Genomic DNA, 26,289 nt, shown 5'->3' on the forward strand with positions numbered 1-26,289 from the left:
GTTCCTATTACACCACTGATAATGGGCTATTACTGGGGCTTCTCTTGGTGACCCTGCTATCCTATGTCACGGGAATCCCACGGTTTTGGATCTGTAGGTTCGTCCCCTTCACATGCTCCAACAGGTCACAAATTTGGTGGATGTTGAGGTGGGCCAACCCATAACCCTGGTTCTGGGCCTGGGTGGTGGCTGGGCCTGGGTGGTAGCTGGGCTGGGCAGCCCTCCAGCTTCCCCCCATAGTCACCACCCAGATAAGTCCTGCAGCTCCTGTCATGCCCAGGCAAGGTGCAGGGCGCACTGTCTGTCTGTCTGTCTCTCTCTCTCGATTACTGTAGGAGGCAAACGAGGGGGTGGCACGGTCAGCTCAGGGCCGGCTCACCTGCACCCCTGACACAGGGCCAGCTCTAGTGTGCTGCCCTGGCAGGATGCAGGGTCTGCTCTCGTTTGCTGCAGCTGGTGAGGGGCGTGGCTAGCTTTCTCACTTTTGTGAACTCAGAGCCAGCTCTCTCGCCTGCTGTAGGTAGCAGGGAAGCAGGGGACATCTTTCCCTCACCCATGCCACCACAGGGGAGATGGCGGGGGTTGGGTCAACTCTTGCTGTTCTCACACCTCAGAGCCAGCTCACCTGCGTCCCCAACAACAGTCAGCTCTAGTGTGCTGCCCAGGTGAGGTGCACACCCATGGAAAGGGACGAGGCCATCTTTCCTGACTGCAGTGGGAGCAGCTCCCCTGCTGCAATATCCAGCAAGGGGTAGGGCCAGCTATCCCAGGACCAGTGTCGGGGGGGGGGTCAGCTCAGCATGGCCACCAGACACCAACACAGACCCTGGCTGTGGTAGGACCATCTGGTGCCCTCTTCTGGCCTTCCAGGACACGCATGGGCAGAACACTGTATATATAAATCTTTTTTTAAAAGTGTGTGTGCGTATATGTGTGTGTAGAGTGCACAACGCCCACCAGCCACCCCCTTGGGGGCCCCCAACTCCATTTTAACCCCAGAGAAACAAATCACAAGGCCCACAACAAGGCTTCAAAAACAGGTTTACTGAAAGGAGAAACAACCACACATCCTAGGTGACAGGGTCACAGGTGTGCAGACACCAGGAACACAGCAGCTACTTTTTCAGGGTCCTTCTTTGACCCTTAGGCAAAGCTGAGCTGACCTGAGAGGACTTCTAAGAGCCGCCCTCTGTCCAGAGCTTGGATGCACTCGAGACAAACCACGTTTTCCAGACAGGCTGTGAGCACGAGCCACTGGGCTGAGAAAGCACATTCTGGCGGATTTTGCTGGTCTCCATACAAACACAGAGGATCCAGCCACAGACAGCTGTCCTTCAGGTGCCTTCAGTGTCACCACCCACTGCTAAACTCCTCTTTGGAGGCTGGTCATACGGGCCAAGGGGCTGTGACTGCCAGTGCCACATTCACAAGTTCTAAACCATACCCTCCTGCTCACAGCTTCTCCGAGGAGACATCTATCCCACTCTTCCCCAGAACCACAGACTGGGTCCATAACGGCAAATGGACGATGACCTGAGGAGGTTGATACTCTTCCCAGTCAGGACAGAAAGGCAGGGAGCAGAGGGAGCTAGGCATACCCAGATGCTCTGCCTGGCACATTACAGGTCAGGGGCCGGATGTCATCCATGCTTACTGTCTTGAGGAAAAGAGCCCCAAACAAGGTTGGGAACAAGGGTGTCCTGGGGTTCACAAAATCCTGATAGCTGAGGAGGATGGTTCTTTTCCACTAGTGCCCATAAGTACTGAAAAGTGAACACGTGATGGGTGGTGTGTTGTCCAAGCAAGCCTGGCAACCAGAGAGAGTCGCTGGAGGGCTGGGATAGACAGCCAGCGGATAGGGATGAGCTCTGGCTATCCAGCACAACAATGTTCAGCTCCAACGTCTCGGCGAAGGAACAAATCTAACAAGCAAGTACCTCTGAGTTCACTGCACACTGTGAGGAAGGACTGGCTGGCACAGCATCTGGCTGGCACAGCATCTGGCCAGAAGCCACTGTCAAGTGCCCGCTCTATTGGTAGACATGCAGGGACTGGGAGGTCCAAGAGGAGGTACAGGGATGACGCAGAGCTGACAGTCCAGAGCAGAGGGGCCCAGGGTCTCAAGCCATGCCACAGTCGGGCAGCTGATGCCAGAGGGACACAAGGTGAGTCAGAACTCCCAGCACTGGGCTCCCAAGGACAGACTGCATGTAGATGCTGCAAGTCTGAGAAACGGTGGTCAATGTCCTGACACTGTACCAGGGCCTGAACAGACATCAGCAACATCCTCACGCCAAAGGACTATTCCCCCTAGAAAAGCTTCCTGAGGCTTGCACCTGACCCCAACCACACACAGCAGAGCAAGTGTGCAAACCCACAAGAGGCCTTCTCTCCAACTTCCACAGACTATGCAGCGTGAGCCGCAAAGAGGCCCAGGGACATAGGTGTCTACCTGCTGCCTGCAGAGTGCCTGGGCCTAGCTATTCCCCACACCACGCAGCACTGTCTCATCCGCAACCAACAGTGATGTCAGCCCTTATCAACCCTCTCCTGCAGCAAACAGGGCATGTGTTTAGGAAAGCTAATATGTGGTTGGTTAATACATGTGGTTACCCCTTCTTAACTAGAAGTGCCTGAGATTTAAAACTCTGAACCACAGCATCCCACAGCAAGCCTCAGGGCCTGGATAAAATGTATTCTTGGTTTCTCCAAACATGGTGAAACCACAAGAGTGGCCACCTGCATATCCAGCTGTCCGGTCTGGACTGTTCCTGCGGCTTCTTAATCACAGTCCCCACTGTCCAAAGCCTGCCCACCCCGCTTGGCACAATAGAAACATTCATGGCTAACAAAGGAAGGAACAAAAGGCTGGGGCTCAACCCTGCAAAAGATGGTAGAAGTCAGGACCCAACCCTGGTGGCTCACTGCAGGCTGTTGTAGCGCCCGACAGAAAGCCAGCATCCCATAACCAGTTCGCAAGGCTCCTCTGCCACACTGCCTCCTGAGACTGCAGACCCTTCTGGCAGGAAGGGCGGGCCACTGTGAGGGAGGATACAGCCATTCTCTGTGGCTGCCACCTTCCCAAAGTCTCTCATCAATAGGACAAGTTATGAACACCTAGGACGAGAACCTGCAGCAGCCCCCAGGGACAAGGACCCAAGGGGCAAGAGGCAGCCTAGAAGTCTACTAAACCCTGGAAGTGCTGGCAGGAGCTCCCAAAGGTCTAAGCTCTTGGTCTCAGCCCTTTGGGAGACACAAATGTTGACCTCAGAAAGGGTTCCCAAAACAGACATGAGTACGGCCCAGCACTCGATCTTTGAGCAGACGAGTCCTCAATTAGCAACGCTCCTGAAAATACTGCCACACAGAAGTGTGACTGTCTTGAGAGCTGCCCTCTCTCACCTAAGAAGGGCTCCACGGGCATCTCTGCTGACACCGTCAACACTGTGAGAGGCACCTGCACAGCGACAAGACCAAAGTAACAGGGCTGCGGTGTCCAGCCAGGGCAGGCCCTACAGACAAACAGGCTGGGCCAGCTCTCCATCGTTGATGTGGAAGACCAAGGGAGTGTGTGTGGCTTCTGGGGACAAGCTAGTGGCTGGCCTGACAGCTTGGCTCTCACGCTGGAGCAGGTGTGACACAGAGGACACCAGGGGATCAGAATGGAGACTGCGGTGACACTCCCTGGTGGCTCCTATCAGCCAGGACGGGAAACAGGTCATGGTAGGATGCCTGCGTCTAAGCAAGTGAGAAAATGGAAGCCATCTGGGGTCCCTGTGCCTGGTACCCCACCAATTCCACTGTGCCACCGCCCAGCTGTGCCTGTTTAGCTCATCCAGGGGAACAGGTGCAGCAGATCCGTGATCCACGGTGGCTGTATCACCCTCCCTGAAGACAGATTCGCCTTCCACCTGCTTCTCTGCATCACAGCCACCAGCCAGTCAGATTCACCCTGGCTCAACTGTTCTGCTTTCCCACCATGCTTAAAGTTCTCCTTCATAGCTACCGACAAATCAAATATACAAGAGTATGTTACACCCTATACAAGAAGTGTCTCTGGGCAACCAGGACCCTAGTGAGAAGGTGTGCGTTCATTTCCAAAGTGCATGCTTCCCCCACCCCGGGTCCCAGTGCAGCCTCTCCACACACGTGGAGGTCAGGAGGTGAGAGACTGGATGTTCCTGAGCATCTCGTCAAAGGCCTGCGGCGATGGAGCATCGGCATTCTGGAAGGTGGCCTGGACTCGGCTGTACAAGCTGAAGGACTTCAGTTCCAGCCAGAGGAACCCAAAGCGGTCCTCATCAAACAGAACAAAGACGCCGGGAGTGCGCTCGGGACTGGTAAAGCCATGGCCCGCGATGAGGCCTGTGCCGTAGAAACTAGAGACACAAGAGAACAAGCCGTCAGAAGGCGCCCGGAGAGCCGGAGCCCGCACCACACGGGGCACGCACAGTGCACATGGGGCATGCACAGTGTACACTATGCCAGCCACTGCCATAGCTCCAGTCACACCACAGCAACTGCCCGGTAAGCAGCACCCAAGGGGGCCCCCACCTTACAGAGTTAGGGTCAAAGGTCCCTGACTGAACTCTGTTAAGAAGCACACCTAGTCTGTGTGCAAGAGACCAAGATTTGCCTATTTGTAAAACATTGTGGCCACTGGGTTAGGAATGCCAGGCAGGCCCGCCAGGAACTCTCCCGTGCCCCTTCCCACACCCAAGCACGTAGGACTGAGGCTGCTCGGGAGAGCAGAAAACAGCCCTGCGGATCAGAGGCTCCGAAAACAGGGAAAAGCATGTCCTTCTCCAGGCAGGTAAACAATGGCCGCAGGGCCTAGAGAGGACTGCAAAGGCTTCCTCGAGCGCAGGGGCCTGGCCCTACTCATCTTTGCAGAACGGCCTGAATGATGCGGGTGGGCCCATTGTGAGCTGAAGACAGTGGCCAGGGCTAAAGTCTAAGGGGCAAAGGTTGAGAAGGTGTGGGCTGCTACCCGGCTGGTCAGGTTGCGGGTCAATGGCCCAGCATCTCCAGGGGTGGACAGGGAAGACAGGGAGTAGTGGGAAGAGAGCCAAGAAAGAAAGCAAAGAGCCTCATGAATTGCACTCACCACGCAATGATGTGGGAGTGTCATATCTGTTGATTTCATTAGCTAAGCAATAAAGAAACTGCTAGGCCCATTGGATAGGCCCACCCTTAGGTGGGTGGAGTAAACAGAACAGAATGCCGGGAGGAAGAGGAAGTGAGGTCAGACTCCACAGCTCTCCTCTCGGGAGCAGACGTCCGCCATGCTCCCGGCTCCTGGTCAGACTCCGCAGCTCTCCTCTCCGGAGCAGACGCCTCAGGAGAGACGCCATGCTACCTGCTCCAGGGAAGACGCACACCATGCCCCAGCTCCGACCCAGGATGGACTTAGACTAGAATCTTCCCGGTAAGCGCACCTAGGGGCGCTACACAGATGATTAGAAATGGGCCAGAGCAGTGTTTAAATGAATACAGTGTCTGTGTAATTATTTTGGGGCATAAGCTAGCCGAGCCAGGCGGCTGGGGATTTGGGGACGCAACCCTGCCGCCGCTCCATATTACTACAAATGGCGCCCAACGTGGGGCTAACTAAACCCACTTAAAAAACCTGAGAAGGCTTAAAAATAAGGGAGAGAGCATTTAACACAGATTTTTGCTGTTTGTTGGTGGCGTGCTGTAGAGAGATTTCCTGATTCGGCAACAGCAGCAGAAAAAACGCTGTGCCATTTCAAAGCGTGGCTTCCTGGGGCTGTGCCGCCAGTGCAAACTCTGGCTTTATGTTTGTGTTCCCGCTTGGGATCGGAAGGAGAGTGCTCTGAGACCGAGCGATGACTCAGAGCTCCCCGCCTGCTCCTGGGAAGAAGGCAGAATCAGGCTTAGGCAGGCGGAAGAGCATGGCGGATTCCTGCCGCCATACAGGGACGTGTTTTCAGACTGCGCAGTGCTCTGCGTGTCAGGTTTGGATGTAACTTGGATGAAAAGAATTTCTGTGCTGCGTGCTCAGTCTCAGAATTAAAGTGCTGAGTGCCGCTCCTACCTGGTAGCCCCAAGAGGCTTCCTGACTCAGCTTTAGCTGCAAAACCCTGCGGCTCATTAAGAGGTCCTGCCACAAAACACTTAAACAGTGTTGATGAAAAGCTGAACACATGCTTTTCGGTTTTAAGCCGTAGCAGGAAAAAAGCTGTGCCGTTTAAAAATGCCGGCTTTCTGGGCTGTCCTGCCAGGGCAAACTCTGACTGTTTGAGGCAGGAGGGCCGGCTACCGAGAGAGGATTTGAGTGTTGTCTGTTGTAGCTTGCTGGCTGGCAGGGACCTTACAGTCAGTACCTCAGCCTTGAGGCTGGAAAGCTAAGGAATGGACTGGATCTAGCTGGCAAAGCCACGCCTTTAGTCCTACTGATATTGCTTGGTAAATTAAAGGCTCTTGTGGTCAGAAAAAGAGAGATATACAGTAAAGAGAGATTCAAAGACAGAGAAAATTTCTGAATGGTTTACTGTGTGTTAAAAATATATGCAGACTAAAAGTTAAAATTCTTAAAGTAAACCTCAAGTAAACTTCAAGGTGTGGTAGCACACGCCTTTAATCCCAGTGCCTAGAAGGCAGAGACGGGTGGATCTCTGTGAGTTCAAGGTGTAGTAGCAAACACCTTTAATCCCAATGCCTGGGAGGCAGAGACAGGCGGATCTCTGAGAGTTCAAAGACAGCCTGGTCTACAGATATATGCTCAAAAAGCAAAAAGTTAACTTAGGAATGTCTCAGCTTAGATTCTTAAGCGCCTAATGATTTAAAGGCGCAAATCAAAAGTGCTCCTGGATAGTAAAAAATTGCAGATTCACAATAGGACAGATTCAGACCACTAAATGAGTCACACTGTTGGATGAATGTACGTAGGCTTGGAGAGAGAAGAAAAAGAATATAGAGAATAAAGTTAATGGTTTAAAAAGAAAAAAGTAAAAGTAAAGTCTTTAAAGAGACAGAGTACAGATAGTTATAGATATAAATAAAAATAAGCCGCGTAAAGATGGAAAATTCACAGAGAGTCTGGATTATGTACATTGTGTTTTCTTTAAAATTTTTGACTGTGAAGGAGCTAAGTACAGAGAGACATTTCATTATATGGGCTGCCAAGTGGAACCAGAACGGATATCATGAGGGTATGACTTCAGAATTTGGGTCTAAGGATATGATGCTTTGGAGAGAGTCTTCTTTTGTTTTCACAGAGGATGAGACCCTGTTCATTTCTTCTATTCCGATTTGGTATGATGGACCACGTCCTCCTGAAGGGTTGCTGTGAACATCTTCAGAAAATTGCCTTGCTCAACTGCCAACTGAGATAAACCTGGCACACAGGTTACACCCTAAATAATCTGATTAACAACGCCCCCATTCAGCAGGAAGCAGTTTGGAGAGAAAAAACTGCGCCCATGTTCCCAAATATAGTTTATAAATGTTCTTTTACATTTAAAGGGGGATATGATATAGATATGAATAATTTGCATTAGTATAGATTTTGCTTTATTGATAGAGATTTACGGTCAATTTTGTTATATGTATAAATGTTTCTGATGTAACTTTTACTTGATAACTGTTTTGTTATATGTAATTTTGCTATGTTAAGGTTAAAGCCTTCCTTTTTTGTTTAAACAGAAAAAGGGGAAGTGATGTGGGAGTGTCATATCTGTTGATTTCATTAGCTAAGCAATAAAGAAACTGCTAGGCCCATTGGATAGGCCCACCCTTAGGTGGGTGGAGTAAACAGAACAGAATGCCGGGAGGAAGAGGAAGTGAGGTCAGACTCCACAGCTCTCCTCTCGGGAGCAGACGTCCGCCATGCTCCCGGCTCCTGGTCAGACTCCGCAGCTCTCCTCTCCGGAGCAGACGCCTCAGGAGAGACGCCATGCTACCTGCTCCAGGGAAGACGCACACCATGCCCCAGCTCCGACCCAGGATGGACTTAGACTAGAATCTTCCCGGTAAGCGCACCTAGGGGCGCTACACAGATGATTAGAAATGGGCCAGAGCAGTGTTTAAATGAATACAGTGTCTGTGTAATTATTTTGGGGCATAAGCTAGCCGAGCCAGGCGGCTGGGGATTTGGGGACGCAACCCTGCCACCGCCCATATTACTACAACGCAATATGAGCTGTGTATGATGGCACCCCCTACAGGACACCCAGGCCCACTGCAGGACTGGAATCCTCTGCTCCACCCACTTGCCAAATCCGTGGGGCATTTTCCTTGCCTCTTTTTCACCTGGCTAGCCAAGTAAGTCATCTTCTGAGCCACTGGCGAAGCTTTGCAGTCTGTGCCACCTGAAGTGGCCCCGTGCGCGAGGCTCTTAGAAATCCCACCTTAGGTCCTTCTAGAAAGGGTGCTGTGTTTGACCTGCAGTGTAGTCCCGCCCCACGCCAGCCCCAGGCTAGGGTTTGATTGCTGCTGATGCTGTCCTGGAAGACGGTGGCACCCTCCGCAGGCAGGGCCTAGCTGTAGGAGGGAGTTTACTGGGACAGCCAGACCCCTGCTTCTTGGCCTATAATCTGCTTCCTGGCCTATATGTAAGCTGCTTCTGCCACACGCTTACAGCAGGAACACAGCCCAGCCCCCGGCCACAATGGCTGAAACCATGAGCCCATAACAGACCCTGAGCCAGCAAGATGGTTCAGTGGGTAAGGGCGCTGGCTATGAGGCTGACAACCTGAGCCCAATCCCTGGAGCCCACACAGAGGTGGGAGAGAACTGACTGACTCCAACAACTGTCCTGACCCCACATGACCCATGGCCCAGGCACCTCTCTCTACCTTTCACTCCCACCCCCACATGACAAAACATCTAAAAACAGACTTCTAAGCTGTGAGACAGAGGCCCCTCCACCCTCCCATAAGCCACGGAAGCTGTGCTGGCTGAGAGCCGGGGCCCGATCCTCACCAGAGCCGGCAAGTGCGGGGATAGTCCTCATTCCTTGAGCTGACACCCACGGGCAACACAAACGGCTGCCCCTGCCCAGATGAGGCCGACTGCCCGGCTGCCTCAGCTCCACTGCCAGGCTCTCTGCTGCCCTCGGCAGGTGGCCCGTCAGGGCCCTTGGCCGAAGGCTCCCGGGGCGGGGCAGGGTCCTCGCCAGCCTCCTGCTGCTCCTGCCGCACCTGCTCTCGGACCTCCAGGACGATCCTGGAGAGCTCGTTGAAGTTGCGGAGGTTCTCCACGTCCGGCAGCTGGATGCGGCGATGCAGGTCGATCTCCACAGTCTGCTGCCCCGCAGGGATGTTGGGGTCACCCTGCAGAGAGGACAGGTGGCAGTCAGCAAGGCTGGGAAACCCACAGAAACCTCCAGGCCTGCGGAGCACGCTCAGGCTCTGCCACCTAGAAGGCATGAGCGTCTGAAGGTTTCCTTCACAAATCAGCTCCCAGGACAACCACGGCACCAATGAGTGACCCGAGATGCCCACTGCGAGTTCAGCCCCACGCAAGTGCTCGCCGGTATCTAGAGATTCCAGAGGTTCAGCTCAGGCTGCCTGCTGGAGGAAGCCCCCATCACCTCAGCCCAGCCACTTTGTGGTGTGATGCTAAAACCCCAGGGGAGGAGGCTGACATCAGCGAGGACCCTGATTCTGGATCCTATCCTGATCCATGTAGAGCTTCTCCCACAGCAGAGGGACGTGGGCCGGAAAAGCCCCCGATGGAGGCTTTTCTGCTCAGGACGCATTAGTACAACCTAAACCCCAGAACTCAATGACAGGTAAACGTGGTGGCAAAGTAGCCTTGGCCAGGAGCAGCCTCGTGTGCAGTGACCAAGCCAACATGAGCTTAGGCAGAGGGTCCCAACGAGGCTGCACGAGGGTGTTAGCTGGGCAGCCTGGGGTGCCTTTCCCGAGTGCCAGCTCACTCAGAACCTAGACGTCTGGGTCATCCATGCTGGAGAGGACCTAAAACTCAGGACGCCAAGCACTGCAGGATCCTTGTCCGCCAAATCCTGTGTACCTGGAGCATGGTAGACTCAGGCCTGCCTACCAGGTGGCTGTGAGGCAAGGGTATAGCTCACCGTGATCTTGGTGCCCCTGGCACGTGAGCCATGGAAGCTGAGCATCACGATTTCCAGGCCATGGCTGCCATAGGTGCCCTTAAAGAGGCCTGGCTTGATGAGGTCGTCAGGGTGGCTGGGCGGGAGGTAGATCCGGCGGTACGTCAGGCAGTTGCTACAGGGGCATGGACAAAAGAAGCAAGGGGCTCAGCTTGACTGGACAGGTGTCTGCCATGCCTAGCAGCCCCTTGGCCAAGCCACCTGCCCCCAGCCCTGGGGCACAGCACTCCTGACACCGGTGTGCACGCTCAGGGCCCAGGAGGGCAAGCCCACGAGCACAGCACAGCTCACTGTGACCCTCACAAAAGGAGCCTATGCCCATAGGACTATGAGGGGTCATGACCTGACATGGAACCAGAGGCCAGGAGGAGGCTAAGACCAGGCTTCCCAGGGCCACCTGGCTTCAGCACACACTGGACACTTGGTACCTATACTGGGGTGACAAAGGTAATATCACAGTAGGGGTGAAGGTAAGGGACAGAGAAAGGGGACCTGTCCCCACAATACCCATACAGAAAAGGGAGAACTGAATTCACAGTATCCAAAGAGGGGAAACAGCTGTGTACCCTGTACACGAGGGCACCCACAGACTGTGGACCATACAGTCCCCGTAGGCAGGCCACACCCGCGCAGAGAGAGGGCTGTACTCACATCTACCGTGAGGTGAACTACTTTCCCAGTAAGTACCACAGGAGTCCTGACTCACTCGTACTGACTGGTGTAGATGAACTTCATCAGAATCAGCTCTTGCATGTGTTCGTGGAAGATGTCTTCCAGCGTGCGGCCCCACTCCTCCCTTAGCCAGGTCCGAAATTCCTTCAGAGAACAAGGGTAAGGGCATCAGCAAAATGGAAGGAGAGAGGTCACTGTATGTATGATCTGACTGAATGTTTCCAAGCTGAAGGGGCTTCCTGGGGAGCATCTAATATGTGGGTCTGAGGACAGCCCACCTGTAAAAAAGCAACCGAATGGGAGCAACAGACCTCATCAGAATCACACTGAGCTGACTGGAACAAACACCACCCGGTAGCCCCAGCCACGGTCTGAAGCAGGGTGATGGCCAGTCAACCCACCAGGGCAAGCTCCAGCTACACAAGGCCTTGGACAGAGCTCAGGAGTGACTTTCATGTCCATCCAGGGGACACACTGTGCCTGGCACTCAGCAATCACCATCACATGCTCCCAACAGCCCTGGGAGATGGCCAAGGGTGATGACATGGCCAGACGTCCTCCTCTCCCCCACTCTGCTCTTCCCAGGCCATCTCTGAAGGCCCCAGTCAGAAGGAAAGGGGGCTGGCTAGGTAAGAGAGGGAAGGGCGCTGGTTAGCTGCTGTAAGGAAAAGTTCAGGCGGTGTCTGTGGACACCTGGGATAGACATGCCTGTCTGGGATGTGGCCAGAGATATGCATTTGTCACCAGGGCCCAGGACCAAGAAAAGCCAGACCTTGTGAACACAGGACGTCTTTGGCCTCATTCCTACAAGACACCCGGCTCCCGGGAAAGCACGGGGAATGATTTCAGACGGCTCAGGGTCACGCGCGTGCCCACAGGGATGACAGGCAGGCTTGGAGGGACAGTGCTCAGCAAGGACATCGGTTATGAGATGCCAATTCCCAATGACGGGATCTCTATTTCAACCAGCAGGAGCCAGGTCAGTGCCCAGGAGAAAAGACAGCCAGGCATGCAAACATCTCCCCACAGCCTCCCTCCTAGACTCCAGGACTCACCTCCTGCCTCCCACCAGACATCCTGTGGTGGTCTGTCTGGTTGCACTTGGTGGAGAACTCATCTTTCTTCACGATCTTCAGTGTGACCGAAGGAAAAGGACCAGGAGAAATAATGAGTCCCAATGTCCACCACCCTCCTCACAAAAATACATCAAGAATGGTGGTAGGGGCCTACAATTCCATCTACTTGGGAGGCTGAGGGAGGAGATTTCAGGTTCTGCCTGAGCAAGAGGGTGACTGGGGGGGGCATAGGCTTGCAATCCCAGAGCTGGGAGACAAAGCTGGGCCCATCCCTCGGGCTTGTTAGCCAGCCTAGCATAACTGGCTAGTCGTGGGTCATAGCAAGAGACCCTGACTCAAAACACAAGAGGGACAGCTCACAGGTAACAACAAACACCTGAGGCTGGTCCCCTCGCCACATGGATGCACACACACGCTCACATGCATCTACACACAGGTGAACATACACACATGTCCACCTAAATAGATTTTTTTAAGGGACTGGTGAGATGGCTTGGCAGATAAAGGCATTTATCATCAAGCAAGCCTGTAGATCTGAATTTGAGCCCCAAAGCCTGCATGGCAGGCGAGAATTGACTCCCAGAAGTTGTCCTATGACCCTCAAATGTGCGCTGTGAAACACACATACACACAAAATGGCTGATTTGTAATTTTTTCAAAACATTCAAAACAAAAAAGACCCAAATGCATTTATAAGAGGCCACTGGAAAGGAGAGTCAGAACATCGCCTCCTGGCACGTCACTTCCAGAGGCAGGCACAGCAGGTCCTCCCAAGCTCCTGGGAGCCGCAGAGTGAAGCACGGGACTGCACACTGCCGCACCAGTCAACAGAAGCAGAAATATCAGCCTACAGAGAGAGTGGAGAAGCTCCACGATCTTCACACGTACACATACCATGGGGGAAAATTCCCACACTCCACTGAGGTTGGCAAGCCAGAGCCTACAGCTAGGGGTCATAGTTGAACCTCGTCAGGCCACAGCTAAAGGTGCCACGGCACACGTGCCTGGCACCCACCAGGATGGCATGGGGCTGTGACAACCGAAGGAGGATGGCCTTTCAATTGCACATGCCTGTCCCATCCCAAGGACCTAGCCCTCCTCTACCTGGATGTGGCCGTTGTGGGGCCCTTTGTGGCCGTACATACACTCCACCGTGGCTGACTTCCTCTCCATCAGGTGGATTCTAAACAGGGGCTTGAATCGCATGGGGTCGCCAACGTGAGGGTCATGAGGAGGTAGGTACATCCAGCCGATGATGAACAGGCCATCCACCTGCAGCAAGGAGACAGTGGGCACACCAGGGGTCGTTCTCTCCTTCAGCCAACAACGGCCCATCAGAGCCTGTGGCCGCAGACATGAGCCCGCAGCCTCAGCATCTGGTAGCTAAGGACCCTATGGCTGCTTGAGCGTCTTTAAACAGTCCAGGAGCACAGTCAGAGGGTTAATGGATCGCTTACAACAAATCTCTGTTCATTTGGAAAGTAACACCTGGCCCTGAAAGGAAACCCTAGGGGCGGCTTTTCAGTCTCCTCTGCGGAGCCAAAAACCGCACTGCCGCTCTCCAGTGTGGGCACCTCCCCCCCACAACCACCACGAGGCCCCCACTCACCACCACGTTCAGCAGTCCTCCATATGGCCCGATGTCTGGCTGCCACAGCCCCAAAATGTGTCTGTATCGGTGAAGCACTGTGGGGAGAGAAGGGGCACTATTACCCAGCATGCTCCTGGGGCACAGGAGACACCTCCACCATGAGCCACTAGAGGTAACAGTCCAGCCCGTGCCCACCACCGTGGCCACTGCTTCTGCATAACTGCTGCTCAGAGCGACAGATGGATGCAGCAGGGTGCCCCTGAAGGTCCTGACTGTCCAGTGCAGAGGCGTGGGGTCTGTGAGGGCCGTGGAGGCAGGACCACAAAGGAATAGGACCCAGAGGCCTTGGCCTGTGGTGCAGGGAGAGGAACAGCCCAGTCTGACACTGTGAAGAACTGCTACCACCCTCAGGTCCAGTCCAAGACCATCACAGGGGGTTGACAGGCATGGGTCACTGCCCAGGCACAGTGAAGCAGCCGTGACTGATTGCTGACACAGCTCAGAGACACATGCACAACTCGACACAGAGGAGGGCCCAGGGAGGGCCCAGGGGCAGGGCACACTAATGTGGACATCTTTGAATGCATCTAACGCTAGCAACATCCTCAGCAACTCTAACAAGTGTCAGGCTGGCTAGTCCACCTGGGACGCCACCAGACATGTCCAAAGAGCTACAAGGATACACGGGCTGCAGGCACACTAACCCACAGGAACCATAGCTTCCGAAGATCGCCTTGCTACCTGTCTCTAAACTCACATGCACAGCAGGCAACACCAGAGCCAAAGTGCAGGGAGATGGGGACACACTCCAAAGAGTGGCCACTGTGTCGTCCTGCAGGGTAAGGAGGATGCTTCAAAGGGCAGGTGTAAGAAGAAAACAGCAACAGTCTGTCATCATTTATAGCTAAAAAATAGAAAAGCTGGAGAAATTGCCCATTTTAGAAAACAGAGCAACTCACAGAGATCAGTGACTGTGTGCTGCGGGAACAGGGAGGACACGTCACGGATGACTCCATCTGGTGGCGTATTAATTTACACACAAACCCTGAGGAGAAGCCAGCCTCCTCCCTCTGCTCACACCAGCAAGAGAGTCGGACACCCAGAGGAGAAGAAACAGCAGCTTCTCCCAGCAGCCAGTCTATAAGGAGCTCACAGGATCTACTAAAACACTAAACCTGCCTCCCAGGGTGAGTCCTGTGCTATCCCAAGCGATAGCCTAGGCTTGCCCAGAACAAAGACATCTCAGCAACATTCAGAAAAACAGTCCAAGCATGGCCCCCACCTAAGACAGAAATAACTGGATAAGTTTCTGTCTTCAGGTCTGTTTGCAGACAGTGGGTGAGCCTGAGTGGCCCCATACTTGCCTCTTGTCCAAAAGGAAAAATGCAACTAATAGACCTCTTGTCCTAGTCACGGGGTCAAAGGCAGAATGCCATAGTGCACAACACTGAGAAGATGAGCCTGCCCTGAGCGTTCCCCAGCCCTCCTTGTGGGGGTGGGGGGAGGTCTGGAGCTCTGTGGGAGGCCTCTTAGCATGCTCCACTGTGCAGGCTAGGGTTCACAGGGGCCATCCACATCCTGTGACCACAGGCAAGGCCATGTCCTCAGTCCTGCTCGTGCCTCAGAACTCTGGAGCATCACCTGACACCCACAGTTACTCCACGTAACTTGTGTTCAGAGGTCTTTGCAGTCGCCCTCAACCCACGCAAGCAGGGACAGACAACCACACCAACAAGGACACAAGTGTCCCTGAACGTTCTGCAGAGGCCGATCACTGGCACGCCACAGATCTGTGTCTGCCTGGGACAGTCCTCCATCAGGACACTTCCCATCACCCTTCTAGTCCCATCCACCCCAGGAGTCTGGGGTCCAGGACACTTCATGTATAAGTTCCAACTCAGGCCCTATAGGTGACTAAAGCCCAGGCAGGGCAAGGTCCCAAAGCCTTCAGTGCAAGAAGTCACAGCAAGCGAAGAGAAAACAGCATAACCTTAGAGCCCAGCTGACACTAAGTGCCTGGAAGCCAGAAGCATGAGGCTCCAGGTCACATGGTAAAGGCCCATTTTCTTCTCTGGTAGCACTCAGAGGTTAGGGCTTGCAGGGGCTCACCACCAGTTCAGGCTCTCCAGGCCCCCAAGTGCTGGGTGATTCAAATGCACTCAAACCTTGGCAGAACAGCAATCCCCATTCTGTCTCTGCTGCCAGGGACAAGCAGCAGGACCACCAAATAGGAGGCTGAAAACCCTGGCTCTTAGCAGCACCTCCCAGGGGTGAGGGAGAAGGCACTACCTCTCCAGACCTCCTGGGAGGGCTAGACTTCTGTGCTGTTTCCGAAGAATCTATGGCTGCAGCAGGGCAGGGGGTGGGGAAGATCCTTGGCCCTGCACGAGGTCAGCTGTTCCCATGGCTTCCCAGAGCCTTCTCCTCCCTGTGAGGCTGGCAGGACCTGCTGCTCTCTGCTCAGCAGGGAGGGCTGGTTGGCTCAGGACACAGTGTTCTGGAAATACTGTCTCTGCAAAGAGACAGTCCTCCCTAGCTCAGCCTTGCCCAGGTCCCGTGCCCTCCCACGCCTAGGGCCTCCCATGCCCTGTCATGACCTTGGCCGTTAGTCCACCTCGGTGCCAGCCAATGCAGCAAAGGTGTTTGTTAGCGGCTATGCAGTGCCCACATAACACCCAGGAGCATGCTAGACAAAGGCAAGCATCTCACAAGGCTGGGACTGTCCCCAAGGGGAGTCAGAACCTCGTGTCCACAGTAACTATGTGCCCTTGAGAGCGCATTAGGAAACAGTCAGATTGCCTATCTGTTCTACTGCTTTTGTTAGGGAGGAAATGGCCATTTGTAACTTTTGTTTGGGGTTTTATTGGAGCTAGGACTGGCCTCACACTTACTATATAGCAAAGTTAGCCTTAAACTACTAATCCTCCTGCCTCCACCAAGAGCTGGGGTGGCACACAGGGCCACCACTCCCTGCTCTGATCTCTTTCTCATGTATGGAGTGCTCTGTCTGCGTGTGCACCAGAACGCCAGAAGAGGGCTCAGATCTCACTATATATGGTTGTGGGGTGCCGTGTGGGTGCTGGAAATTGAATTCAGAACCTCTGGAAGAGCAGCCAGTTCTCCTAACCGCTGAGCCATCTCTCCAGCCCCTCTGATCTCTTTCTTGACAACTGAGGTTCACTCTTGATGTGTCAAAGGAAACTCCCAGGACTCAGAGTCCCAAGGCAGGTGGCTTTTTTAAGACTTTGTTATAATTTTATTTGTGTGTGTCCACATGCCGCAGTCAGAACACGGAGCTGGGACAAGGATCTGATGGAGTCAGTCCTCCCAGCTTTCCGTGGGTTCCTGAAACTCAACTCTGGTAACCGGGCTTACAAGGCAAGCGTGTTGACCACTGGGCCAAGAATCCAGTTCTAAAGAAGCAGTAGTGGTTCCCTGAGTCTGATAGGGGTGAAGCGAGGGGTGATTTTTCTGTAAGTTCACGTGATTAACTGACAGACTTAGAGAGTGGTTTACATTTCTCTTCTCTTCCTCCTCTTCTTCCTCCTCCTCCTCCTCTTCCTCTTCTTGTTTTTTGAAAAGTATCCTACTCTATAGCTCAAGCTATCCTGGAAGCTATCACAGCAACTCTCCTGCCTCGACCTCATAAGGGCTGGGCTCACAGGCATGTTATTTTCGAATGGAGGAGCCTCTACACTGCCTTCTGCTCTCTGTTCTACCTGAATTTCACCGCCTTAGCAACCAGAGGTAAGAGATGCCTGCCCAAACCACTACAACTGGGGCTAGGCTACTGTGCGATCCCATCCCCTGCTTATAGAGCCCTGGCTACCCCTCAGCCTGACCTACCACAGCAAACCACATACCACCAAGCCCAGGCTACCCCTCAGCCTGACCCACCACAGCAAACCACAAACCACGGCTGCAGCAGAGCAAAGGAGAAAAGACCAGGGGTTAGTATCCCCTCCCCCCGGGGACAGGAGGTGAGCCTGTGGTCACCCATGCAGCGACAGCGTAGCCACAGTGCAGGGCGTGGGTACGTACGGCAGGTGTACACATCTCTGTACTCCATGTGCTCGTAATCGGGGAGAATTTTCATGAAGCGTCCTGACTTCACACGAGGGTTTATACCTGAACAGACACAGCAGGAAAGGCTGAGCCCCCCCCCCCCCACATGCGAGCAGCTGCCAGGGGACTCGGCACCCACTTCCTCCTGCCAGAGGTCAGGCTACTGCAGAGCACACTACGGGGCAGGTTTCCCTGTTTAGGGCAACTCACTGCGGCCACAAACTCAGGTGGCCCCTGTGACCTCTTACTCCCTGGTCACAGCTCTTCGGTGGCTGACAGGTCCCTAGAGGTCAGGCAGGGTTCCTTCCCCCTAAAAGACACTGACCCACAGCCAGCTTCGTCATCTCCTTGGCCTCATGCTGTGTGTTTCAGGGCAGCATCACCCCTGTCATTGCTGAATCCAGACTGACCAGCCTGGCCACCTGCTCAGGGGCTCAGGCTAACTCTCTTCAGCCATCAGTCCCGGAGTTTAGGAGTGTTCACAGACTTTCAGAATCTCAGCTCCCACACTGCAGAATCGCCACTGAAGTATGCTCTGGCCTGCGTAGCCCAAAGCCCCAGGGTGCTAGCAGGCAGACAGGATGGGCTCCATGGCTACAGCAAATTCACAGAGCCCAACAGCAGAAGCCTGCCGTCCGTTTGCCTCCAACCACACCTTGGCAATACTGTCTCCAGGTCTCTACCCACGTGGTTTCTCCCACGGGAGAGGAGCGCAGCTGAGGAACCCCATCCACGTGTGCTCCCTGGGCTGCCACAGAACACGGACACCAGGCAGTGTCCACAGCTGCATCCCTGTGAGGATGAACCGCCCGGAGCTCCTAACTCCCGAGGGGCAGGCTGTGTCTACCGGCTCGTAATGATGAGGGTCAGGCAGCCATGCTCAGAGCAGTCAGAAGGGGACGGCATCACCCAAAATATGAATGGAAGCCACTTGACCACCATGTGGAACATATGAGCACTACCGGCTCGGGAGAGAGGCTAACTGGGGACAAGAGGTGCTGGTTTTAGAAAGTGAAGGAGTGAGTGAGATGAGAAATGAGACCAGGGGTTAACACGCTTACAGGAAAGGGAATGCAGAGCTACCGAAGGACGTGAAGCGTGGTGCGTGCGCAGCCACTCTGAAAACTGAGGGAGCTGATGGGAAACACGGCTCCGCTTCTCAATCCCTGCACGCTGTCTGTATCTCAACAGGCTCAAGTCCAGAAGACCTGAGTGTCCTTATCCAGCCTGCACTGCTCAGCGCTGGCCTCTGGTAACAAGTGTTCATACTGAGCCAGAACCCAGCACTCCCAACACGGGAGTAAATGTTTGAAGTAACAGACACGCCATTAACCCTGACCTGACCAGTATACGTTCTGTATATGTAGAGAGGTCACTGTATCCCACAAATGCATACAATTGTCATGTATGTTAATAACAGAACATATGGGCTGGGTTGTGGGTCACAGACAAAGAGAGCATCTACCTAGCACTGAACCCCCAACACCACCAAAAGTAAAATCTAGATTAGGTAAACAGAAACACGGGCCCTGGATGTCTCGGTTAAGATGTCTTTAGCCATTATGAATTTAAGAGTGATGTGCCCAGGACAGGAGAAAGCAGCACCACTGTTAGTCATGGCTGCCACCACCCACTGCGCTCTGGTACAAAGGACAGGGCGGTGGATAAGACAAAGGGACCAACTCACGCTTCGCATAGACGTCCCGGCAAGACACGCCTGTGATCTCCAGCTTCCGTAGGTTCTCACAAACGCCATACTCTGCAACAAGAAACACAACAGAAGTAAACTCGAGAACTCACAAAGCAGCAGAGACAGTGACTGTGACAGCAGCCGAGGACAGGCAGTTACTCCTTTACTCATAAGAATCTGCCCTTTATGGCAATATTTCAGGCAGGCTAATAAATAAAGCTTCCTGAAGATCAGAGTGCAGAACTAGCCACTAATTAGCCATAGAGGCCAGGCAGTAGTGGCACACACCTTTAATCCCAGAACTTGGGAGGCAGAAGGATCTCTGTGGATTCAAGGGCACCCTGGGCTATAGGAGATTGATCCAGTCTAAAAGAGAAACAGAGCCAAGAGGGTGGTGGCTCACACCTTTAATCCCAGCATGAGGAAGGTGGAGACAGGAAGGGATATGGCTGGGCAAAGAGAATAAAAGGCGGGAGGAGATAGGAGCTCACCGCATTCCGTCTGAGAATTCATGAAAACAGGGTCTTGCCCACTTTGGTCTGAGGATTTGGTAGAGGTCTCTCTAGTGCCTGTTCCTTTACTTCTCTGATCTTTCAGCACCTACCCCAATATCTGACTCCGGGTTTTCATTATTAAGTCCAATTAGAATTTATGCTATAGTCTTTCACTGTGGCAGCCTCTCTGCCTACTCACAAATGAGAGCCCTGCTCCACTGCAGGCAGGACCACCCTCAATGCACACCTGTGCAGTCTGCTCCGCTGTGGTCCAGCAGCCTAACTGTACAATGAGGTAAAGACTCGGTGGTCTGGAACTGGTGCCTGTCACACCTATATGAAGTCTACACTGGTGTTACAGTCCCAGGGGCACATCATGGCTCCCCTCAGCCCTGGCCTATCCTCACAGCAGATGCTGGAGAGTAGTGGGGCAGCAATGTCCCTTTGGTCAAAGTGCCCCAGTCCTACTGAGGGAAATGCAAAAGGGATGTGCAGCCCTTTCTTTCAAGGGTTAAATGGGGCAAAGGACCTTCCATCTTCAAAGACATCTGTAAAGAGGCATCCAATAGGAACCCTCCCCAGTGGGCACTTTGCTTTTTTTTTTTTTTTTTTACTTTTTTTTTTTTTTTTTGGTTTTTTCAAGACAGGCTTTGGAGCCTGTCCTGGAACTAGCTCTGTAGACCAGGCTGGTCTCGAACTCACTGAGATCCGCCTGCCTCTGCCTCCCGAGTGCTGGGATTAAAGGCGTGCGCCACCACCGCCCGGCTGCACTTTGCTAATGACTGTCCATTTAAGTTAGGCAGCCGTGGTGAGGTCAAGCCCTGACCACCTGCCTTAGTAATAAAAACCAAGTGGGTGCCAGGCGGTGGTGGCACACGCCTTTAATCCCAGTACTCGGGAGGCAGAGGCAGGCGGATCTCTGTGAGTACAAAGCCAGCCTGGTCTACAGAGTTCCAGGACAGCTAGGACTGTTACACAGAGAAACCCTGTCTTGAAAAACAAAAACAAAAGCCAAGTGGGACCTCCACTGGGTGTGGCTGCCTGCTAATTTGGCACAGCCACGTGAAAACCCTTCTGCAGAAGTAGATCTTTTTCCTTTTCAAATACTTTGGATGATGCGGTAATTGTCTTGACAGCCCAGACCCATCTCTAACACCACATCAATAGAAAGGTCCTTAGCGCCCTCCCACCTCCTCCAGCTCACCACAGCTCCATCCCACACCCAACTCACCCAACCAAATGCCAGCCCTCTGCCTCAAGTCTCAGGTTGGGGAGTGGGGGTGCTACCAGCACGGTTAACTGCACCAGGCCTGGGCAGCCTCCATCCACAGTGCCATCCCTCACCAGTGTGCCCCTGCAAGGGCTAGCCATGATCCACTATATTTAAACCCATGTCCTCTCCATTAGCACTGAGGCAGGAGACACAGAGGGGATGTGACCTGAACAAGGGACTACAAGCCTACAGTGTGACCCAGGACTAAAGCTAAATCAGCACCCCGAGTAGTGTGCACATGGCATGAAAAGGGGTAAGAGGACCCCAGGACCCAGACAGTTACAACTCACACTTCCAGGATCACACCCTGTGAAGTGTCAGGCTGGGCTTCACAGCACGCCCTCATCGGATGCTCACAGGGACCTCCCATGTCAGGACTCCAGCCTTGCACAGGTGGGACACCAGCAGCCTGAAATGGGTCAGCCTAGTGTGTGGGGGGGTGGGGGGGTCTCTCCAATGCCATGCCCTCAGCACTTCAGTTCCGACGGTCCCCAGAAGCTGGTCTTTTCCCCCTCAGTAACAGATGTCACCAGCCCCATGCTCTGGATGGATGGGGTCCTGCTAGTGCTCACGGCTGTCAGATGCAGGCATCAAGGAGGCTCTCTGGGTGGCTCTGGTGGGACCTGAGGCACTAGCTCCTTTCAGGCTCCCTTCCTGCACCCCAGGTCCCACACAGCACCCTCCTCTCAGCTGTGCCTGGCCGTCCCCTCCAGGGAGACGATCCAGGCAAGGTCCCAGCACTGGCACACTGGTGTGTACAACTGTAAATGGATTTACTGGTGACGAAGCTCAGAGACTGAGTCACACACAGGGGCCATGTCCTGGCTCCCCCACTGATGAGCTCATCTCTCCAGCATATCACAGGGGTCTGGCCAGCTGTCTGTAAAAGGCCCCGCCTACTCACAGCAACTCTATCTGGAGGGAAGGATGCTCACCAACAGATGTGCGGGACAGACGGGGAGTGGAGAGACCACGGTCGGCTGGACCAGGATGTGGGCATCTTAGCCGTGTTATCTCTGGCTCACCTTCGGGAAAGTCGCCACCCCCCCCCACACACAGCCCAGATTCCAACTTCAAATATGGTGACCCAGCATAGTCTATCCTTGCAATTGATTGCTGGAGCTAAGTGGTTCCTATAAAGTCAGCTGAGGAGGAAGGGGCTGAGACAAGGGCAGCAGTGTGGCCCAGACCCAGCACCTTGGGCCTGACCTCCATGGAGGTGTCCTTGCCAGGAAAAACCAGAACCGACTACCAAATATAGCTGCCCTGGGTCTCACTGCACAGTGGGTGCACACGATGCGGGAGGCACCAGGTCTTGATGCAGTCTAACCTGAGTCCCGGAAAGTTGCCTCTACTCAAGCCCTCAGACCCACAGTCTGTGTGAACTGCCTTTCAAAGCTGAGAGCTCCAATGCACAGGTCAGCTCTGTATGGGGTAACCACAGGCTAGAGAGCATTTGAACGCCCACCCGACCATCACGAGAACATGCTAAGTAAGAGGCTTCAGCCCTCTGTAATCAAGCACCAGCAGATTTGATCCAGGAACCAGACTAACCTCAGAGAGGAAACCTGACCACTAACATGATTTAAGTCTGCAAATTAAACCCAGGAAATTCTTGTCATGGGCTGGGGGTGGAGTTTGGTGGAAGAACACGTGCCTCCCATGCACAAGGCCGTGTTTTATCCCCAGCACCAGGGGCTGGGGAGATTCCGCGGGTAGACTACCCAGTGATTTCAGTTGTTATGAGGCTCCCACAAATGGCTGACATAGGGTGGTGACCTAGGTGTGCGGTGGCTTACAGTAGTGCACTCCATGGTACTTGTACAGAGCTGTCTGGTAGTCAGGCAGCAGGACTGTCCCGTGGGATTGTGGAGGTCTCTGTAATATTTTGAATGTCTCGGAGAAAACAATGCTAAAACCACTTCTGCCAATTACCACTGAGCCAGGGCCTCGAGACACCCTAACACGGAGACAACTGGTTTACTTTATCCTTGATTTCTGTGAGAGTCTCATTCTGTAGACCAGGCTGGCCCAGAACTCACTACACAGCCCAGGGAGACCCCGAACACCTGGAAGTGGCTCTCTGTTGCTTTGACTGGAGCTTTCTTTACTCTCAAAAAAGCACAATTTGTGCTGGGGATGTAGCTCATGACTGCCTGGCATGCCCAAGGCCCAGGGTTCAATTCCCAGCACTGCACAAAGCAGGCATGGCGCTATCCCAGCACTGGGAGGAAGAGGCAGAAGGACCAGGAATTCAGGGTCATCCTCAGCTGCACAGTGAATCTGAGGCCAGTCTGGGCTACCGAGTGAATTCAGGGCTAGTCTGGGCCACAGTGTGAGACAAGGTCTTAAAGATAAAAAGGGCTCGGTTAAAACTGGTGAAAACTGTTAGGGTAAATATAACTTCTCACAGTCCTCTAAGCCTGTGGCAGCCAGACCAGGCTGTGGGGCTGTGCAGGATCCCGAGAGTGACTGGGACAGAAGAACCTCACAACCAAGAGAGGGTTCTGAGGTACAGCGGCTCCCCCCCTCCCCAGTGCTCTGCAGGGACTTCCTAGATCAGAGTGGCATTTAAGAGGATGCCGGGTCAGCTGGAGCCGATCTAGACGAGTGGGCGGCAGCCTGATGAACATGCCCAACACTCCAGCTGCCCACCAGTGTTGCCTCGGTGATGTGATCTGGCAAATTCTGGCAAGCTCTGAGCACAAGCAGCTATCTCTCAGCAACACTGACTCTCAGGCTGTGCCGAGCGGAGTCAGGCCCAGGCAAAAGCCACAAACAGGTCTACCCACTGGGGGCCAGAGGACTGCAGCAGCTGGTCCGCCCACCCCACCCACCACCAGGTGACCTTCAGGGACACCAGCTCTGCTCCAGAGACCAGTCAGCCAGTGCTGCTCCCTCCGTCCTGCACTCCCCTGACGAACACTGCTCCACTGTCCCCCTCCATGCGCTCTTCCAGCTCCCTTCCTTCACGTCGCTGTTCTACAGCCTAACCTGACGGAACCACATTAGAACTGAGAGTAGCCGGTCCGTGCGCAGTACAATGAAGGCGGCAAGCCACGATGGGTTTTTCCTTCTCACAAACTCTGGGACAACCACCAGGGAAGAGCAGAGTCATTCTGACCTCACAGCTCCTCATGAGGCTAAGAACAATCTCACATCCTGGCATTGTTCTGCAATCTTCCCACAAGCTTCTAAAGAAGCTGCCCTTAGCTTAGCTCCCACACTGGGCCCTGGCCAACAGCTAGGTGGTAACTTCCCTTGCAGGAAGGCTAGTAAATGCTCCAGGGAAGGCTAGCTAGCAAGTGCTCCCGCCATCATTCAGCACCAGGCTCGGCCAAGAGGTCTGCATGCCAACCTGACTTGGGTTTGTTTTTGTTGGTTTTTGTTTGTTTGTTTTTTGCATGGTGCTAGAGATAAAACCCTGCGCCATCCCCAGGCCAGGGCACAGTGCTCCTGAGCAATGCAATTAGTGCTGCAGGTCGGCACTTCCTCTTACTCTAGAGAAGTGGAGTAAGTGATTCTCCATGAGAAGCATTTACCCCACAAAAGGCAGCACAAAACCTGGGAGGGTGTGTGCGTGCAAAGGGTGCGTACATCTGCACTGTACGGCCCCACAGAAAATTCAACTCAAGACTCGCCATGGGACGGCGAGTCTGCTGCCAGGCTTACGCCCAAGGAATTGAAAGTAGGGTCTCCAGAAATGTCACACTCCTCATTCATACACCCCTCACAGCTGAACAGGGTGGGAGGGTCAGCAAATTCTGACACAAACATGCAATGAGCCACATCTCTGATTCATACTACAACATGGATGATCCCTAAGGACCTGACACTGTGTAAAATGGACCACACAAACCCATGTGGAGTTTGCTTTCTGTGTGGCAAAAGCCTTTGATCCCAGCACTCAGGGGAGGCAGAGGCAGGCAGATCTCTGTGAGTTCGAAGCCAACCTGGTCTACAGAGCTAGTTCCAGGACAGCAAGGGCTGTTACACAGAGAAACCCTGTCTCCAGAAACAAAAAAAAAAAAAAAAGGAAAAAAAATAGGAAGGCAGGCAGGCCAGGTGTGATGGTGAACACCTTTAATCCCAGCACCTAGGGGACAGAGGCAGGAAAACAGATCTCTGTGAGTTTGAAGCCAGCTTGGTCTAAATAGCAAGTTCCAGGATAGCCAGGGCTACTCACAGAGAAACCCTGTCTCAAAAAAACAAAGAGAGAAAGAAAAAAAGAAAGCAGGTACATGCTAACTCAGGGGATAATCCTGGTAGGGTCGGGGGTAAAGCAGGAGGATCAACTATGAATCCGAGGCCAGCACAGAACTACACAGTGAATCCCAGGCAAGCCTGGGCGGGACTACAAGAAAGAAGAGGTGCACCACAGGGAGCTAGGGCTACTAAGGGGAAAATAGTCCAAATGTTCTGACAGGAAAACGTCCAAAAAAATATTTACAAAATACTCTGAGGCCAAGTGTGGTGGCACACACCTTTGACCCCAGCACTTGGGAGGCAGGTGCCAGCCAATCTCTGTTGAGGTGGAGTGCAGCCTGGTCTACTTAGCAAGTTCCAGCCCAGCCAGGACTACAGTCAAATCACTGGGTCCCATCCCTTGGGACTCTAGTGCAGGACTACACCCTCTGGACACGGATTTTGGTCCCACAAGGCCAACTCTGCAACCCAGCTGCTCCCTGCAGATGGTCCATCTTTCAACCACTGGACTTAGTGTCACTGTCCCCAAATGTCTCTTTCGGGAACCCCCGGCATGAGTTCCAGAGGAAGCCCAACAGCGGCAGCACAAAGTTCAGGAAGAAAAGCAGCGTGGGTGGCTCTGGACTGGACAAGGGGCCAGCAAGCGATACTGGACTCCCAGGGCCTCGGAGGCAAGCTCCTAGTGATGTCACGGGACCAGGCCAGGAGCTAGGTGCTGACAGATGAGCTCACCAGTGATCACCCCTCCACCCACGGTTCCAGCTTTGGACACTGAAGTCTGTCTGCCCTGCCACAGACGCTGGACTCAGTCGTGGTTGTGACTACAGAAGACACTGATTTAAAAAAAAAAAAAAAAGATTTACTTATTTTAATGTGTATGGGTGTCTTGTCTGTGCGCATTTCTGTGTACCGTGTGTGTGCCTGGTGCCTGAGGAGGCCAGAAGAACACATCATATCCCCTAGGCCTGGAGCTACAGAAGGTTCTGAGCCACTATGTGAGTGCTAGGAATTGAGCCTGGGTCCTCTGCAAGAGCAGACAATGCTCTTAACTGCTAAGCCAGCTCTCCAGCCCTCATTTCTTTTTTTAAAATATGTATTAATTTGTTTTCATTTCACATGCATA

General features: G+C 53.6%; 1 protein-coding gene across 2 annotated transcripts in view; it reads right to left on the bottom strand.

Moving 5' to 3' along the window:
• Positions 1-1,029: 1,029 nt before the first annotated feature.
• Positions 1,030-26,289, bottom strand: part of Fbxo31 (F-box protein 31) — a 31,588-nt gene continuing 6,328 nt past the window's right edge. Inside the window, exons 2-10 of one of the 2 annotated variants that reach the window (XM_075977483.1) lie at positions 19,191-19,262; positions 17,480-17,566; positions 13,457-13,533; positions 12,952-13,119; positions 11,827-11,901; positions 10,806-10,915; positions 10,061-10,214; positions 8,947-9,296; positions 1,030-4,379 (exon numbers count right to left, since the gene is read on the bottom strand). In XM_075977483.1, the coding sequence (XP_075833598.1) occupies positions 4,157-4,379; positions 8,947-9,296; positions 10,061-10,214; positions 10,806-10,915; positions 11,827-11,901; positions 12,952-13,119; positions 13,457-13,533; positions 17,480-17,566; positions 19,191-19,262 (1,316 nt within the window). In that variant the 3' untranslated portion in view covers positions 1,030-4,156. The remainder of the gene's footprint in view (positions 4,380-8,946; positions 9,297-10,060; positions 10,215-10,805; positions 10,916-11,826; positions 11,902-12,951; positions 13,120-13,456; positions 13,534-17,479; positions 17,567-19,190; positions 19,263-26,289) is intronic. The other variant, XM_075977482.1, reaches the window with a different exon arrangement.

This window comes from Microtus pennsylvanicus, chromosome 6, assembly GCF_037038515.1.
Source record: "Microtus pennsylvanicus isolate mMicPen1 chromosome 6, mMicPen1.hap1, whole genome shotgun sequence".
NCBI classification, from domain to species: domain Eukaryota; kingdom Metazoa; phylum Chordata; class Mammalia; order Rodentia; family Cricetidae; genus Microtus; species Microtus pennsylvanicus.